The sequence below is a fragment of the Myxine glutinosa genome, chromosome 1 (genome assembly GCF_964187855.1).
Source record: "Myxine glutinosa chromosome 1, kmMyxGlut1.1, whole genome shotgun sequence".
NCBI classification, from domain to species: Eukaryota; Metazoa; Chordata; class Myxini; order Myxiniformes; family Myxinidae; genus Myxine; species Myxine glutinosa.
This window is the reverse complement of record NC_136261.1, coordinates 377,769,680-377,786,009: the sequence shown is the minus strand read 5'-3', so window position 1 is coordinate 377,786,009 and position 16,330 is coordinate 377,769,680. Positions and strand designations below refer to the sequence as shown.

The 16,330-nt window shown below is 47.0% G+C and overlaps 1 protein-coding gene across 2 annotated transcripts in view; it reads left to right on the top strand.

The window, feature by feature from the left end:
* The window catches only part of LOC137415233 (E3 ubiquitin-protein ligase TRIM7-like), a 404,481-nt gene that overhangs the window by 50,903 nt on the left and 337,248 nt on the right, over window positions 1-16,330 (top strand). The window contains exon 8 of one of the 2 annotated variants that reach the window (XM_078770202.1): window positions 6,689-7,355. The exons of the other annotated variant lie outside the window; for it this stretch is intronic. Coding sequence (XP_078626328.1) covers window positions 6,689-7,218 — 530 coding nt within the window. The 3' untranslated portion in view covers window positions 7,219-7,355. Of the gene's footprint in view, window positions 1-6,688; window positions 7,356-16,330 lie in introns of those variants that run through there. 2 annotated transcript variants of the gene reach the window in all.

The following is a 16,330-nucleotide window of genomic DNA, read 5'->3' as shown; positions in this document are numbered from 1 at the left end:
CCCCCGTCACGGGGGTTCACACACCTGCTCACCATGGTGGACAGGACCACCAGGTGGCCGGAGGCCGTTCCCCTCGTCTCCACCACCACCGCCGACGTGGCGCAGGCTTTCATCGCCAGCTGGGTCGCCCGCTTCGGCGCACCGGCGGACATCTCGTCAGACCGCGGACCACAGTTCAGCTCCGAGCTGTGGGGCGCAGTCGCCCGCAACCTGGGGGTCAAGCTCCACCGTACTACGGCCTACCACCCCCAAGCAAACGGGTTGTGCGAGCGATTCCACCGCTCCATGAAGGCCGCGCTCATGGCCGGCCTTCAAGACGGCGGTTGGGCCGACCGGCTGCCGTGGGTCCTTTTGGGCCTTCGCACGGCCCCCAAGGAGGACCTCCAGGCATCCACCGCCGAGCTTGTCTATGGCCAGGCGCTACGCGTCCCGGGCGAATTCGTGCCCGACGCTACCAGTCCCTGGTCCGCAGCTCACCAGCGCTCGGACCTCCAGGAGGCCGCCCGACGGTTTGCCCCCGTGCCAACATCCCGCCACGGTGACCCCCAGTCCTACGTCCCCCCAGCACTCTGTACAGCGGAGTATGTTTTTGTGCGTCACGACGCACATCGGTGGCCACTCCAGCCGCCGTACGACGGGCCCTTCCGGGTGCTGCGACGGGACGACAAGTCGTTCGTCATCGACATCGGCGGCAGGTCGGACCGGATTGCAGTGGACCGCCTCAAGCCGGCGCACGTGGACGTCGACCACCCACCACGGGTGGCCCTTCCGCCGCGGCGAGGCCGCCCCCCGTCCACGGTGCCCCCCACTCGACCGCCCACCACCTCACCGGACCCCCTCCCACGACCCGCCAGGGGTCGCTTCGGCCGGGTCATCAGGACCCCCCTCAAATTGACCCTGCCGGTGCAAGTCGATTCTGGGGGGACGTGTGTAGCGGCTGCCGCTGGGTTTTCACAATCGCCTTGCACCTATCAAGGACGCGGAGCGATCACCATGCCGGGCTCGTCCAGGACGCCCGGGCAGGCCCGCGCTCAACTTGCCAGGCCTCGGTCGGGACGCCCGGGCATGCCCGGGCATGCCCGGGCAGGCTCGCCCTCAACTTGCCAGGCCGCAGCCAGGACGCTGGGCCAAGCCCCCTGGCGTCGGGCCTGGGCAAACGCTCCGGGATAATTGGTATATATATTGCTGCCCGATAAACGGGTTTTCAGTGTGCCTGAGTGTTTGATTTCATTAAAGCAACTCGGATGAATTCTAGCTTTTTGTCGCGTCCATTCTTCCGATCGACGTGGGAGCCCCAGCTCCTTCACTGCCATATTGTTCACGAGAGATCTCTTGGCAGAGTGGATAATTACTCGACCTCTCGCTGGAAAGGCCTGGGATTAAGTTACGAAATAAGACTGCAGCAGATTACATTTCATTTTTTATGCAAATGGTATAATATGCATTAACCTTATTTCATTAAGATTTCCACTCATTTATTCACTGTGTAAAATACAAAACAAGTTTCACTGCGCATCCCGATTGCCATTTGTTGAATGACGTCACGCACTTCTTGTTGAAGTTGAGTTGAAGAGTCTAATTATCTACAAATAATCCGGAAGAATTCCCATGCTTTAAACACGCGTCATGTTAAGGTGTATAGAGCAGCTTAACATGTCCTTCCACAGCATGGCATTATGATTAAAAAATAAATAACAAAAATAATGATAACATTGTAACAAAGCATATATTAATTAATCTAATAATATTAATAACAATAATTATATTAGTATTATTTGCCAACAATAATAACGAACGTTTAAACCCCCCTCCCCCACCCTCTGCGCACATCAACGAAACAAGTTTCACTGCGCATCCCGATTGCCATTTGTTGAATCTTGCATGACGTCACGCACTTCTCTCAAATTTATTCCAGCAAACGCCATCAGCATTTCACAGCCCCAAATATTTGTCTTGTCACTCTTGTGAATTGTGAATAGTGAGCATCTTCCATGCTTATGTAATCAGGTTCGTTGTCAATTATAATGCATTAACAACCAAGATTTGCCGAAATGATTCTCACAGTGGGCGGGAAGGGGCCCCGGCGGATTGCTTTGCCCAGGTGGGACATTGCTCTGAAGGCGGCCCTGGATACCTCAAAAGGTCATGGGTGAATACGGACAATTTGGTGGACAGAATCTGTGTTTTACAAGGACGAATTGATTTGATTTTCGTGAAGATTCAAATCAAGATCCAGATACGACAATTTTAAGTGATTCTTCACCATTGAGAGATCGGGACAAAAACGATATATAGCACCATATCTCTAAAGGTTATGGGCGGATTCAGACAAAACTCGGTGGACAGATTGTGTAGGTGACAAGAACAAGCCGATGACATTTTGGTTCAGGTCCGAATGCAGATCGGGCCTATCAGTGGGACACAAAACGTAAACTCAGGTGTGTGTACTCCAGCTCCAGCGAGTGCCATTCCAGGTTTATCTGTTTTGATGTTTTCGCCGTTTTGATTTTGTTGAACTAATTCAGCGACCAAATCTGCAAATCTTATTCAATTTTCACGTCAATCGGATGTAAATTGACCATTTTAGATAAGTTTGACCTTGACCGCTTGAAAACATGGCTGACGAAAGGTGATCTAGGAAATCCACTGATTTCAAAGTGCTGATGGAGTAGAGTGGTGATGCAAACCGGAAGTCTCTCAACAACGACTCTGTGCCAAGTTATCGAACAAAAATTATGTCAGGAAACATGACGTTGCTGTGACCTTGACCTTTTGACCTCAAAAACAATAAGCTTATAACCTTTGACTAGCCTTAGCAGATGGTTAACTTTCATCAAGATCGGTGTAGAATTCGGACAACAGACAAACAAACAAAAACATAATCGGTAAACAAATATACAGTACAGCACTGTACCTGTGAATCTTTGATTGTGTAAATGGCAAACACTTCTCGAATTGCATATAGTACTCGCATAATAATGATAAACGGGACATTCTCACCATGAATACGGGACAAGAGCATTTCATTCTTTCCAAAAAGAAAGAGTTTTTCATCCTTCGTGTTTTCTAAGCATTCGTTCATTTCTTGTTTCGATTCATTCGTTCCTCGTTTTCCCACCTGTGAAACCAACTTCCACACTCTCTTCAATGTCATTCTTCCCTCCAGGTATTTAAGACACCTGTTCAGCACCATCTCAATCCAAAATGGATCGTCCCCAATCCAAAACCATGATCTTTCCTGTCCTCGTTATCCACCCCAGTTCCTCCTCCTCCCAAATTTCCATCTTCACCTCCTTGGAGTTTCCTTCTGTATCCATCTTGTCCACACCTTGGATCACCTTGTCCATCCGATGCATCCGCTCCTGCCTCACATCCTCCCCATACCCGTTGTTTATCCAAGTCTCCCTCTATATTGGCCTTCAACTAGACCATTGGTGTTTCCCCCCTCTCTCTCTACTGTTTCTTGAGCGTCCTGTCACGTCCTCATTCGTTAATCACACTCACGCTTCCACGAGCCTCCACGATGTATTATAAAAAGAACGACACTCTTTGACGTCACAACGCAGACCGATATGCCTCCACCCACATTATTACCAAGTTTCATTTAAATACCTTCAGTTGTTCACAAGATATCACATTTTTACCTGACACGACATCTGACTTTTGACCTCTTGACCCCAAAATCTAATCTTTTCATCTTTACCTCATTATACACACCTGCACAAAGTTTGACTAAGATCCCTTCTGTCGTTCTTCAGTTATCGCGATATTGAAAACCGATGACGGACGGACAGACGGACGGACAAACCGATAACAAAATGGTTCCAGTGACTTGGTCGGTGGAGGCACAAAAAAGGATGGAATATTTCACCTCCACAACTTTAATACAAACTAGAACGGGCACTCGGTAGAGCGCATACCTTCGCCGCAGCTACTTTTGTTGCCAAAATAAAAGACTACAAGATCTGTGTAGCAAGATTCGAGGGAATGACACTCGATGACTACAAGATCTCGGCGCTGATTCGTTGTCACTGTGCCATAGTCCCGTTGATTTGCACGGAAAGAACCATGTTTACGGCTGCTAATCCAAGTTTATTACATGCATCCTTACAACTGTAAAATATGCATATATATATATATGTTCTGTTTTTCATCTCTTCAAATTGCACCAACAGTCGAAAACATCATGACACATAAGAATGACACATCTACTTTCATCCAATTTGGATCCGAATTGACCGCGTTATGATTTTTAAAAAACCGCACATTTTGCAAGGGCGTGACCCCCCTGACCTTTGGCCCCCAACCGCTAACAAGGGTTATGACGTCAGAGTGTCATGTCGCATATCACAAGATTGGGCATTGAATTCTGAACATTTTGGCATTAGTTTCATACAAATTGGACACAAATTGACCGCGCTATGGTAAAAAGACGATTTTGACCTTTTCATGACCTTGACCTTGACCTTTGACCCGATCGATTCCAAAATCTAATCAAATGGTTCCCGGATAATAACCTATCATCCCACCAAATTTCATGCGAATCGGTTGAATACTTTTTGAGTTATGCGAATAACATACACACACACACACACACACACACAGACATACAAATAAATACACAGCGATCAAAACATAACCTTCCGCTTTTGCGAAGGTAATAAGACAAATAAGACAACCGGCTGTGTTTCTGGAAAAAGGAAAACTTAACTCTCACGTCCATCCACACCCCCACCCCATCCCACACACCCCCCCCCTCGCCCCCCACTTCCCAAATCCCGCGACTGCAATAACTTCAGGTGAAGAAGAATTCCCTTATGGTGAGATCAAACAAGAGATTTCAGTAACTTCACGGTGAGCTCCAGATGAAATGAGTGGATAACTTAAACTCATTCACAAGATGTTACTTCTGTTGTTGTTTCGTATCCAGCCTTCGGCTGCTGGTTGCATCATTTTCTGGAAGTGTGGCTGTGCCGCAGACGCAGTGCCACTGTTAACAGTAATAACTACAAGGGCACTCGGTAGGGTGCATACCACCGGCAGAGTGCATACCTCTGGAAGAGTGCATACCCCTGGTAGAGTGCATACCCCTGGTAGAGTGCATACCCCTGGTAGAGTGCATACCCCTGGTAGATTGCATACACCTGGTAGAGTGCATACACCTGGTAGAGTGCATACACCTGGTAGAGTGCATACACCTGGTAGAGTGCATACCCCTGGTAGAGTGCATACACCTGGTAGGGTGCATACACCTGGTAGAGTGCATACCCCTGGTAGAGTGCATACCCCTGGTAGAGTGCATACCCCTGGTAGAGTGCATACCCCTGGTAGAGTGCATACACCTGGTAGAGTGCATACACCTGGTAGAGTGCATACCCCTGGTAGAGTGCATACCCCTGGTAGAGTGCATACCCCTGGTAGAATGCATACACCTGGTAGAGTGCATACACCTGGTCGAGGACATACCAGGGTGATTCATTCCATTTTTGTCCCACTGATCAGATCCGGATTCGAACCTTCACCAAAACCGAATCACCTCTTCCTTGTCACACACCCAACTTATCCACCAAGTTTCGGCCGAATCTGTCCATAACTTTTTGAGACATCGTGCTGTATATCATTGTTCGCCCGATCATTCAATGGTGAGGTTGGTGTTGGCTTCACGGTTAAGGTGGCTGGCTTTAAATATTCGGGTCCTGAGTTTGAGCCCCTGCCATGATGTTGAACACCAGGTGAGCTGACACAGCCTGTCATCCTTTTAAGGTGGGCAAAATGAGTACCTGCCGACTGGTAATGGGGGCATTGCATCAGTGCACGTCCTGTCCCCAGAAAATGATGCAGCCAAACAGCCACAGGCTGCATCTGAACCACCACCAATCAATGAAGAAGAATCCCGAACATAATTCTCGTATCCGGATCCGGATCTTGACCAAAATCGAATCAATTATTTCTTGTCACCTCCCCCACCGGTACACCGAATTTCGTCCGAATCCGTCCATACCTTTCCGAGATATCCTGCACACAAACAGACAGGGGAGAAAACATAACCTCGGTCCACCTTCGTTGGTTGGAGGTAACAATAAAATTCCTTTCACGCCATTTCATTGGCTAAGGAGTGGAGTACTGGCCAGGTCGCCACTCCGACGCAGGATACTCGAATGGTTTATTACTCCCAGTAAGCTCACCTGGTGCACCTTGGAAGGATGACAGGTTGAGTCAGCCCACCTGGGCCCGGTTGCTCGAAGCTCTCCAGTGGATAAATATGTGATATCCTTCCAGAAACCGGGCCCAGGTGTTATTTTAACGGTACGACAGGTGCTCAATCTCAGGACCTTAAGATGTTAAACTAGCCACCTTAACCGTTAAGGTAACACCAGGTTTATGTTACCCCATAACCCATTCACAAGATGTTACAATTTCCATGAAACGTCATTATTTTTATTTTAAAAGAAAATCGCACGAAGGCGAAAATTAAATAACCGGATGTACGGGGGAGGGTTTTGTTATATGGGAACAAGAGGATGGTCGGGGATTCCTAACCAGGTAAAGAAAGGTGAATTGTGTTTCGTAAAGAAGGTGAAATTAATAATGTATTTAATATTTCAAATGTTATAAAAGAGATTAATGTGTTTGTGTTTCTGTCCGTTTGTCTAACAAAGTCTGTGACCCCGCGTCGTTGTGTCTACAGATGGACGGAGCCCGAGTCTGGACCCAAACTCTGCACATCGACGGATCAAGATCTCCCGGGATCTCAGGACGGCGACTCGAACCGAGACCGACAATCCGTACGCGGAACATCCTGATCGGTTTGATTTTTGCTTCCAAGTTCTTTCCTCTGATTGTTTCTCCTCGGGTCGTCATTACTGGGAGGTCGATGTGAGGTCGAGTAGTTGGTGGAGAATCGGGATCTGTTTAAACTCCATGCGGAGGAAAGGGGGAGGGAAAGAGTGCTGGTTGGGAGGGAATCCCGAGTCTTGGTGTTTACAGAAATATCCAAACGAATACTCAACCTGGCACAACGATCGAGGAACCCACCTGTCCGTGCCGGGGAATCCTGAACGGTTTGGGTTCTTGTTGGATTGTGTGGAGGGAGAGTTTACGTGTTTCGGAGACTCGCGGGTTCTGCACGTGTTCAGGGGGAACTTCCTGGTCCCCGTTAAACCCGCGATTTCGGTTTATGGTGATGTTGGTGACTCCGTGCGGTTTTGCTCCTTTTAATGATTTCGTTCATTCCGTTTTATTCATTAATTCCGTTGTGTTCATTCATTCACTTCTGATTATTTACTTTGTGATTATAACAATGTATTCACAATCTGATTGTTGATTTGTTAATAAAGTTTATAAAATTAAATACATTTATTGTTTTTCTAATTTCGTGTTTGATGAAAATGCATTTATTTCCTTCACATTCCTCACATATTCACAACAATATCTGGGCATGACGTATGTCTAATGATTTTGGGATGAGAGAAAAAGTCATGGGACCTGCTTTTCTGAATTGTTTGAGTGAAAAAAACCCCCAAGAATCACATCAGACTCCATCCTCATCCTGTCAGACTACCGTCTCCACCACCAACACACAACTATTAATTATTTATATATTTATACACGACACCACCATATAACCACAACTTCTACCGACACGTGATGGTTGTACCCCCCAACGGAAGTCGCGGGTCAAATCTTCCCCTTTCTTCCTCCTGCCCGGATTCATCAAGTGCTGATCGGTCCCCATGGACCGGCCCTTTCCCTCTTGTCGCGCTCAAACTCTCTCCCTCACTCTCACTCCCTTGCTCTCACTCTCACTCCCTTGCTCTCACACTCTCTCCCTCGTTATCACATTCTCTCCTTCCCTCGCTCTCACACTCTCTCCCTCGCTCTCACTCTCTCTCCCTCGCTCTCACTTTCACACTCTCTCCCTCGTTATCACATTCTCTTCTTCCCTCGCTCTCACTCTCACACTCTCTCCCTTACTCTCACAATCTCTCCCTTGCTCTCACATTTTCTTCTTCCCTCGCTCTCACACTCTATCCCTCTCTCTCACACTTTCCCTTGCTCTCACACTCTCTCCCTTGCTCTCACTCTCACACTCTCTCCCTTGCTCACACTCTCTCCCACGCTCTCACTCACACTCTCTCCTACTCTCACACTCTCTCCCATGCTCTCACACTCTCTCCTACGCTCACACTCTCTCCCATGCTCTCACACTCTCTCCTTCCCTAGCTCACACTCTCCCATGCTCTCACACTCTCTCCTTCCCTCGCTCTCACACTCTCCCTTGCTCTCACACTCTCTCCTTCCTTCGCTCTCATTCTCTATCCCTCACTCTCACACTCTCTCCTTCCCTCGCTCTCACTCTATCCCTCTCTCACACTCTCTCCCTTGCTCTCACACTCTCTCCTTCCCTCGCTCTCACTCTATCCCTCTCTCTCACACTCTCTCCCTTGCTCTCACACTCTCTCCTTCCCTTGCTCTCACTCTATCCTCTCTCTCACACTCTCTCCTTCCCTCGCTCTCACACTCTCTCCTTCCCTCGCTCTCTCTCTTTCCCTCGCTCTCTCTCTCTCACTCTTTCCCTTGCTCTCACTCTCTCTCCCTTGCTCTCACTCTCACACTCTCTCCCTTGCTCTCACACTCTCTCCCTTGCTCTCACACTCTCTCCTATGCTCACACTCTCTCCCACGCTCTCACACTCTCTCCTTCCCTCACTCTCACACTCTCCCTTGCTCTCACAATCTCTCCTTCCCTCACTCTCTCCTTCCCTCACTCTCACACTCACCCTTGCTCTCACAATCTCTCCTTCCCTCACTCTCACTCCCTTGCTCTCAAACTCTCTCCTTCCCTCGCTCTCACACTCTCTCCTTCCCTCGCTCTCACACTCTCTCCTTCCCTCACTCTCTCCTTCCCTCACTCTCACACTCTCCCTTGCTCTCACAATCTCTCCTTCCCTCACTCTCACTCCCTTGCTCTCACACTCTCTCCTTCCCTCGCTCTCACACTCTCTCCTTCCCTCGCTCTCACACTCTCTCCTTCCCTCGCTCTCACTCTCTCACCCTTGCTGTCACACTCTCTTCTTACCTCACTCTCACACTCTCTCCCTTGCTCTCACACTCTCTCCTTCCCTCGCTCTCACTCTCTATCCCGAACTCTCCCTCGCTCTCACACTCTCTCCCTTGCTCTCACACCCTCTCTCCTTCCCTCACACTCTCTCTTTCCTTCCCTCACACTCTCTTTCCTTCCCTCACACACTCTTTCCTTCCCTCACACTCTCTCTCCTTCGATCACACTCTCTCTCCTTCCCACACACTCTCTCTCCCTCGCTCTCACACTCTCTCCTTCCCTCACACTCTCTCTCCTTCCCTCACACTCTCTCTCCCTCGCTCTCACACTCTCTCTCCTTCCCTCACACAATCTCTCCTTCACTCACACTCTTTCTCCTTCCCACACACTCTCTCTACCTCGCTCTCACACTCTCTCTCCTTCCCTCACACAATCTCTCCTTCACTCACACTCTTTCTCCTTCCCACACACTCTCTCTCCCTCGCTCTCACACTCTCTCTCTTTCCCTCACACTCTCTCTTTCCTTCCCTCACACTCTCTTTCCTTTCCTCACACTCTCTCTCCTTCACGCACACTCTTTCTCCTTCCCACACACTCTCTCTCCCTCACTCTCACACTCTCTTTCCTTCCCTCACACTCTCTCTCCTTCACTCACACTCTTTGTCCTTCCCACACACTCTCTCTCCCTCGCTCTCACACTCTCTCTCCTTCACTCACACTCTTTCTCCTTCCCACACACTCTCTCTCCCTCGCTCTCACACTCTCCTTCCCTCACACTGGACAAGTGGAACCTCTCCCTAACCTGTTCCTGCAGAAACAGGGCAGGATGACACCTGCACACCACAGAGTATTCTGGTGTCTGAAGAGCCAGGGGTCCCAGATAGGGCTTCTGACACGTCTGAGGAGGAATCCTATGACATTGAGGAATTCCCCACATCGTGATTCCAACGTCTTACCATCGCAAATACTCAAGTTTCTGAACCAGACTTTTAGAAAAAGATATATTGAAATAAAAGATCATTTTTCTGATCTACCTGGGTTTATTGAAACGGCAAGGTGTATTATTCGCCGACCCAGTGACCACAATTTCACGGAACCCCAATGCAGTAGGTTTAAAGGGGAACAGACATGAGTATAGACATCAAATGCTTAACATTAATTAATTGTAGCAACAAAAAAGATTAAGTTTGGCGCAAAAATGGTTGCTCTGGCATGCGTGAATCGTGAGATATCCGAGTTTTAAAATGCCAATAGCAGACGATTTCTCTCGCGTTAGCCAGCATCTCGTGATGACTATCATCATCATCGTGACGTCATCGGAGGAAGCTGATGTGACTTCGCAATAGTAAACAATGGCAGACACCGACAGACACAATGGCGATCGATTTTGATCTCGGGCGCCTCCAAAATACTGAATGGTATTCATTTTTATGTCTCTTTTTTAATTGAAAAAGTTTCTTTTTCTGGTCAATGGAATACATAACTAATATTTAATTAATGTTCGGTGCCGTGAGGCAAGAAATGGATAGAAACACAGAAACGAAATACGACTTTATTGACTTAGTGCAGCACTGCAGGTGTATCAATTGTAATTGTGTCATTATAGCACTCTCTATAATGCAAGCAATCTCTGTGTGTCTGTCTGTGTGTATGTCTGTGACCGCTGTTTCTCGACAACCACTGGCCCGATCTAAGTGAAACTTGCCAGGTATATTGCTGGGGACCCCCCTCTCCTCCTCCCCTCTCCTCCCCTCCCCCTCCCCCTCTTCTCCCTCACGTTTATAGACGGAATGCCGGGTACTCCCCCCCCCTCTCCTCCCCTCCCCTCCTCTCCTCCCCCCCGTTCCCCTCCCCTCCTCTTCCCCTTCCCCTCCCCTCCCCCGCCCGGCAATGCCGGGTACTTCTGCTAGTAACTAATATTTAATTAATGTTCGGTGCCGTGAGGCAAGAAATGGATAGAAACACAGAAACGAAATACGACTTTATTGACTTAGTGCAGCACTGCAGGTGTATCAATTGTAATTGTGTCATAAAAGCACTCTCTATAATGCAAGCAATCTCTGTGTGTCTGTGTGTCTGTCTGTGTGTATGTCTGTGACCGCTGTTTCTCGACAACCACTGGTCCGATCTAAGTGAAACTTGCCAGGTATATTGCTGGGGACCCGAGGATGTGCCTTTTCAAGGTTTGCTATTAATCGGACAAGTGGTTACCAAGTTATGGCCATTTATTTAGCAAACACATACGTTTTGTACGTGAACGAAGGAACAGCGAAGGACGAGAGCGAAGACCGTAGGAACGATGAAAGTTTTAATTTTTCTTTGCACGTACGGTCAAGCGACAGGGAAGGAACCGCGTGTGTTTGTTGTTTCTGCCTCGCGGTTTGAAAATTGAATACTTGGCCATTAAAACTAATTTGCGATTAATCGTAACTGCGATATGCGAACTTCCGGACAGTGAGGCCTTATTTTTGGTACGTACATCAACGTACATATGTCCACGTACTTACCTCCCCGCACGTACGGGCACACACTAGCAGCAGCCACACAACGACTGGGCATGATTCCAACTGATCGTAACGAAAACAAAGCGATGTTCTGATCGTCACGAAGCCAACAAGGCTTTAAGAACGAAAACCTGGGTTACTTCGCAAACGTCATTTCCGGTTTGCGGTTTTGACAAAACTGATTTTGCTTGTTCGGCGATATTTTGACGAATTCTAATAAAACCGCGAAGATATTTGTGAAATGAACTCAATAGAAGTGTTTAAGATATGTTTATGTTTCGAAATCTGCAAAGTTGCTTTGGTCGTGTCCGTTCTCCTTTAAGGAACACATTGTTGAGGCAAAAAACGAGGTAAAAGGATGATATGCATATTTCCCTTTCCTTTCCTCTTTTACATCTCCTTGACAATTCTTGGTAGCCTCAATATAAATGGTGGTGCGAACCAGTCTAGGTTCTCCAAGTGGTCAACCTTGTAAGGCAACGGAAACTAGATGTGGCTTTCTGACAAGAAACCCACTCTACTCCATCGTCTCATGCTACCTGGAATCGAATGATGAAAAAGGCCGGCTACTTTAGCGATTAAACCTCTCGTACAGCAGGAGTTGCCTTTCTAATTAATCCCCATTTTTGCCCGCTCCAACTCTCATTTCAGGAAATAATCCCAGGTCACTTCGCTTCACTGGATTTTGTTGATGGAGACTTCAATTTTACTTCAATAAATGTCTACGCCCTTTCAAAGTCTACTCCCAATAGTGAACTCTCAAACCTATCTCCTTCTTCCAAATCCTGGTGGCGTCTGGTCAAATCTGTTTCTGGTGTTTGTTCCACCCTCCATCCCCTCCCTCACCTCAAACGGCTACACAGCTGACTCCGCACGTGAAAAAGCTGAATACCTCAACTCTGTGTTTGCCTCAAAATCTTGTGTTCCAAACCCATCTCTCTCTGTACCCACCATACCCAGTCGTACCCAGCTGCTCCTGGACTCTGTGTCCTTTCCTCCTGACAAGGTGGAGAAGTTTCTGTCAACTCTTGACTCTGATTCTGCAACTGGACCTGACGGCATCAGCCCACAGGTCCTAAAATCCTGCTCTGCCGCTCTATCTCACCCTCTCTCTGTTCTCTTCGCCCTCTTTTTTGCTCAAGGTCATCTGCCAGCATCTTGGAAATCAGCAACCATTACTGCTTTACACAAAAAAGGTGCAAAAACAGATCCTTGCAACTACAGACCAACCAGCCTTCTCCCAATCATCAGCAAAGTCATGCAATACATCATTGTTTCGGATATCAAATCTTTCCTCTTCTCCAATGGCTTGATCTCCGATCAATAATTTGGATTCAGACCAGGTCATTCTACTCTGGGCATGCTGCTACTGCTGTCTCAACAATGGATGGAGGTCCTCAATGTCAAACAGGAAATTAGAGCTGTCTCCCTTGAGTATATCACGTGCCTTCAATACGGTCTGGCACCTCGCTCTGCTCACCAAACTCTCCTCCTATGATATCCATGGAAATCTGCACGCATGGCTTACGGAATTCCTCTCTGGTCGAAGTCAACGTGTGGCCCAAAATGGCCCATTGGGAGTACTTGACAATGTGCCAAGTTTCAAAATTTTCCATTCACTAGTTTCCGAGAAATATTTTTAAATTATTTGCGTTTAATCCAAGATGGCTACCATACCACGTGACCTATGACATCACAATTATCATATAAACATTCTGCATGGGTGTCACTTCTATCCTGAAAGTTTCGTCTCAATCGGACATATGGTTGCTGGGATAAACGAGGTTTAGCCCGTATGGACGGACGGAAGGACGGATGGACAACCCGAAAACATAATCCTTCCTGCCACCTTCGGGGGCAGAGGCATAAAAAGCAAATGAAGGCAACATCCCTCAACATAAATGGAGGCCGCAGCTGTATGCGGTGTCTCGAGGTGTTACAACTATTTCAGAAAGAAAAGATTGATATTTTCAGGTTACAAAGCACATACACCAACCAATCTTGTGAAGACGAGTGGCACAGAATGTTTGAAGGGTGCCTCTTTTTCTCCAGTGCCGTTGAAGAAGCTAAAGCGGGGGTGGCAATAATCTTGCATCCTCGCCTTCAACCACCTGAGAATCACCTCAGAGAGATTTGTAAGGGTTTCTTCATCGCTGTGGATTTTATCAGCAGAAATCAAAAGGTTAGCATTATTAATTTGTATTGCCCCAGTCACAGTGCTGAAAGGGCTCTATTTCTTCCAAAATTAGCGGATTATTTAAGCACTGTTGATTTGACGAGTTTAATTTGTATGGGGGGAGACTATAACTGCACACTGAACCCTCGACTGGACAGGAACACTCATGAGCCACATCCACCCAGTGCAAGGTCCTTGGCGCAACTTGTGAAGAAATACAAACTTGGAGATGTATGGCGATTACAAAATCCAAACACCCATCAATATACATAGGTGTGCTGTGCAAAAAAACAGTTAACTATGGGCCGACTGGACAGATTGTACGTGAACCAAGGAATGGTGAATCTGGTTGGGAGAACATGTGTATGTCCTGGCTTTTCTGATCACCATATGATTGTAATGGAATATGAAGTGACCAATATCAGCAGATGATGGAAAAAAGACTCTTCTGGTCGAACTGGTCAAAGAGCGTGCTGCTGGAGCAATGATTCACCTGCGGATGAGCAGAATAAAACTCGAGACTCCAAACAAAGATTTCTTCAAAATTCAGATGGCCGCCAACAGTTATCGGCAGATTCAGAGTATACGCTCGTCCGATGGTGTACTGACTTGCCAGAGTGACATTGAATACTCAATGCAAGAGTTTTACTCAAACTTGTTTTCGCCAAGAACTGTGGCTAAAACGACAGCAAATGAGATGATTGAACTTCTCCCATCTCTTTCTGAAGAGCAGTAACGTCAACTGGAATGTGACATTTCTCTTGAGGAGCTCACTGCAGCATTAAAACAACTCAAAGACGGCAAGGCCTCTGGACTTGACAGACATCCTGCTGAATTCTCCAAAGTTTTTTTGAATTTTCTGGGTCCTGCTCTAATTGAGACTTTTCATGAGACCTAGATCAGGGGCAATTGCCCCTTATCTGCAGGAGAGCTGTCTTATGTCTTCTTGCAAAGAAAGGGGATTTGCAGCAGATTACAAACTGGTGGCCTGTGTCATTGCTAAATACTGACTACAAGATTGTGTCAAAAGTGCTTGCAATGCGTCTTAAGAAGGTCATCTCTTCCTTAGTTGGAAATGACTAAACGTATTGCATACCTGAACGATCCATTTATGACAGTGTTGTTTTTGGTTGTAGATTTGATTACTATTGGTCAAACTGCGTCTCATGGTTTTGGGTTACTACTCATGGTTTGGGTTTTGGGTTTTGGGTCAGGAGAAAGCCTTTGACAGTGTGGATCACTCATTTTTGTTTGCAGTTCTTACTCGAGCAGGATTTGGAGAAAATGCATTTCTTGCATAAAACATTTTATATAACAACGTATCATGCCTGCTAAAAGTAAATAACAGTCTGTTTCATCCTTTACCCTTTCAGTGTGGCATCCGTCAGGGCTGTCCACTGTCAGACATGTTATACACACTGTCCATCGGACCTTTACTGGCTCTCCTTCGTACCACCTTATCTGGGTTGTCCTTGTCAAACAATTCCAAAGTTGTTACGTCAGTGTATGCGACGACTTGTGTGTTGTGGTTAAAAACCAGTAAGATGTTTTTTGAGCTATTCCGTTGTTTTGCCAAATTTGAAGTTGCTTCATCAGCAAGAGTAAACTGGAACAAGAGCTTAGCTCTTTCTCTGTGTCCAGATACCCTTTCCTCATCACTGTCTTCACACGCGGTTCCCCCAACTCTTCCAGGAGGAATGTTATGGAAAATGTATGGGTTTAAATACTGTCCTGTTCATCGCTTTTTTTTTGTTTGTTTTTTTGTATACAAGATCGAGGCTCGTGAAAGAGCGAACATTAATCACACAGAAAGACAAACACACACATAAAACAAATAACATCAGGAGCGGTAGACAAGATGGGGAGAGAGGGGGAAGGACACAAACACAACATTTGAGAGCAGGGACCGAGAGACATGGAGACATCGAGAGATCTGTGGGAGGGAGAGGGCTTTGGGGAGGAGGCATGGGAAGGGGGGGGGGGTGTGGGAGAGGTATAAAACATATGGACACTGCCAGGACTTCCAGGAAAGAAGTTGGAATTTCAAACAAGGTGGATCTGGGGTGAATTAGTGGGGGTAGAAAAGATCAAGGTTTTGGATGGGGGAAGATAAGAGATGGTGGTGAACAGCTGTTTTAAAGACCTGGAGGGAGGAGTGGGATTGAAGGGAGTGTGGGAGTTTGTTCCAGAGGCGGGAGAAAAGAGGAATGAAAGAGTGAAGGTGAGCAGAGAGCCGAGATTTCGGCAGTTTAACCATCAGAGGGTTGCTGGCAGATCTTGTGCGACCTGTAGGAATATAGACCTAGTAAAGGAATAGGAATAAGGAATATAGGAATATAGTAGAGCAAGAACAAGAGCTTGTTCCTATATTCTTGTAGAATATAGGAATATAGCTAGTAAAGACCAGCCTTGGATGAATAGCCGAGACAGTTTTACTCTGAGGCGACCAGCCGAATATATAGCAGTTATATTTGACGTGCGCGAGAGGAAAGAGATGTGAGGTATTTATCTCACGAAACACATGGGTTTATTCTGAAACCACAAACAAGTAAACACGACAAGGAAATTCAAAAAATAAGTTTTAATGAAA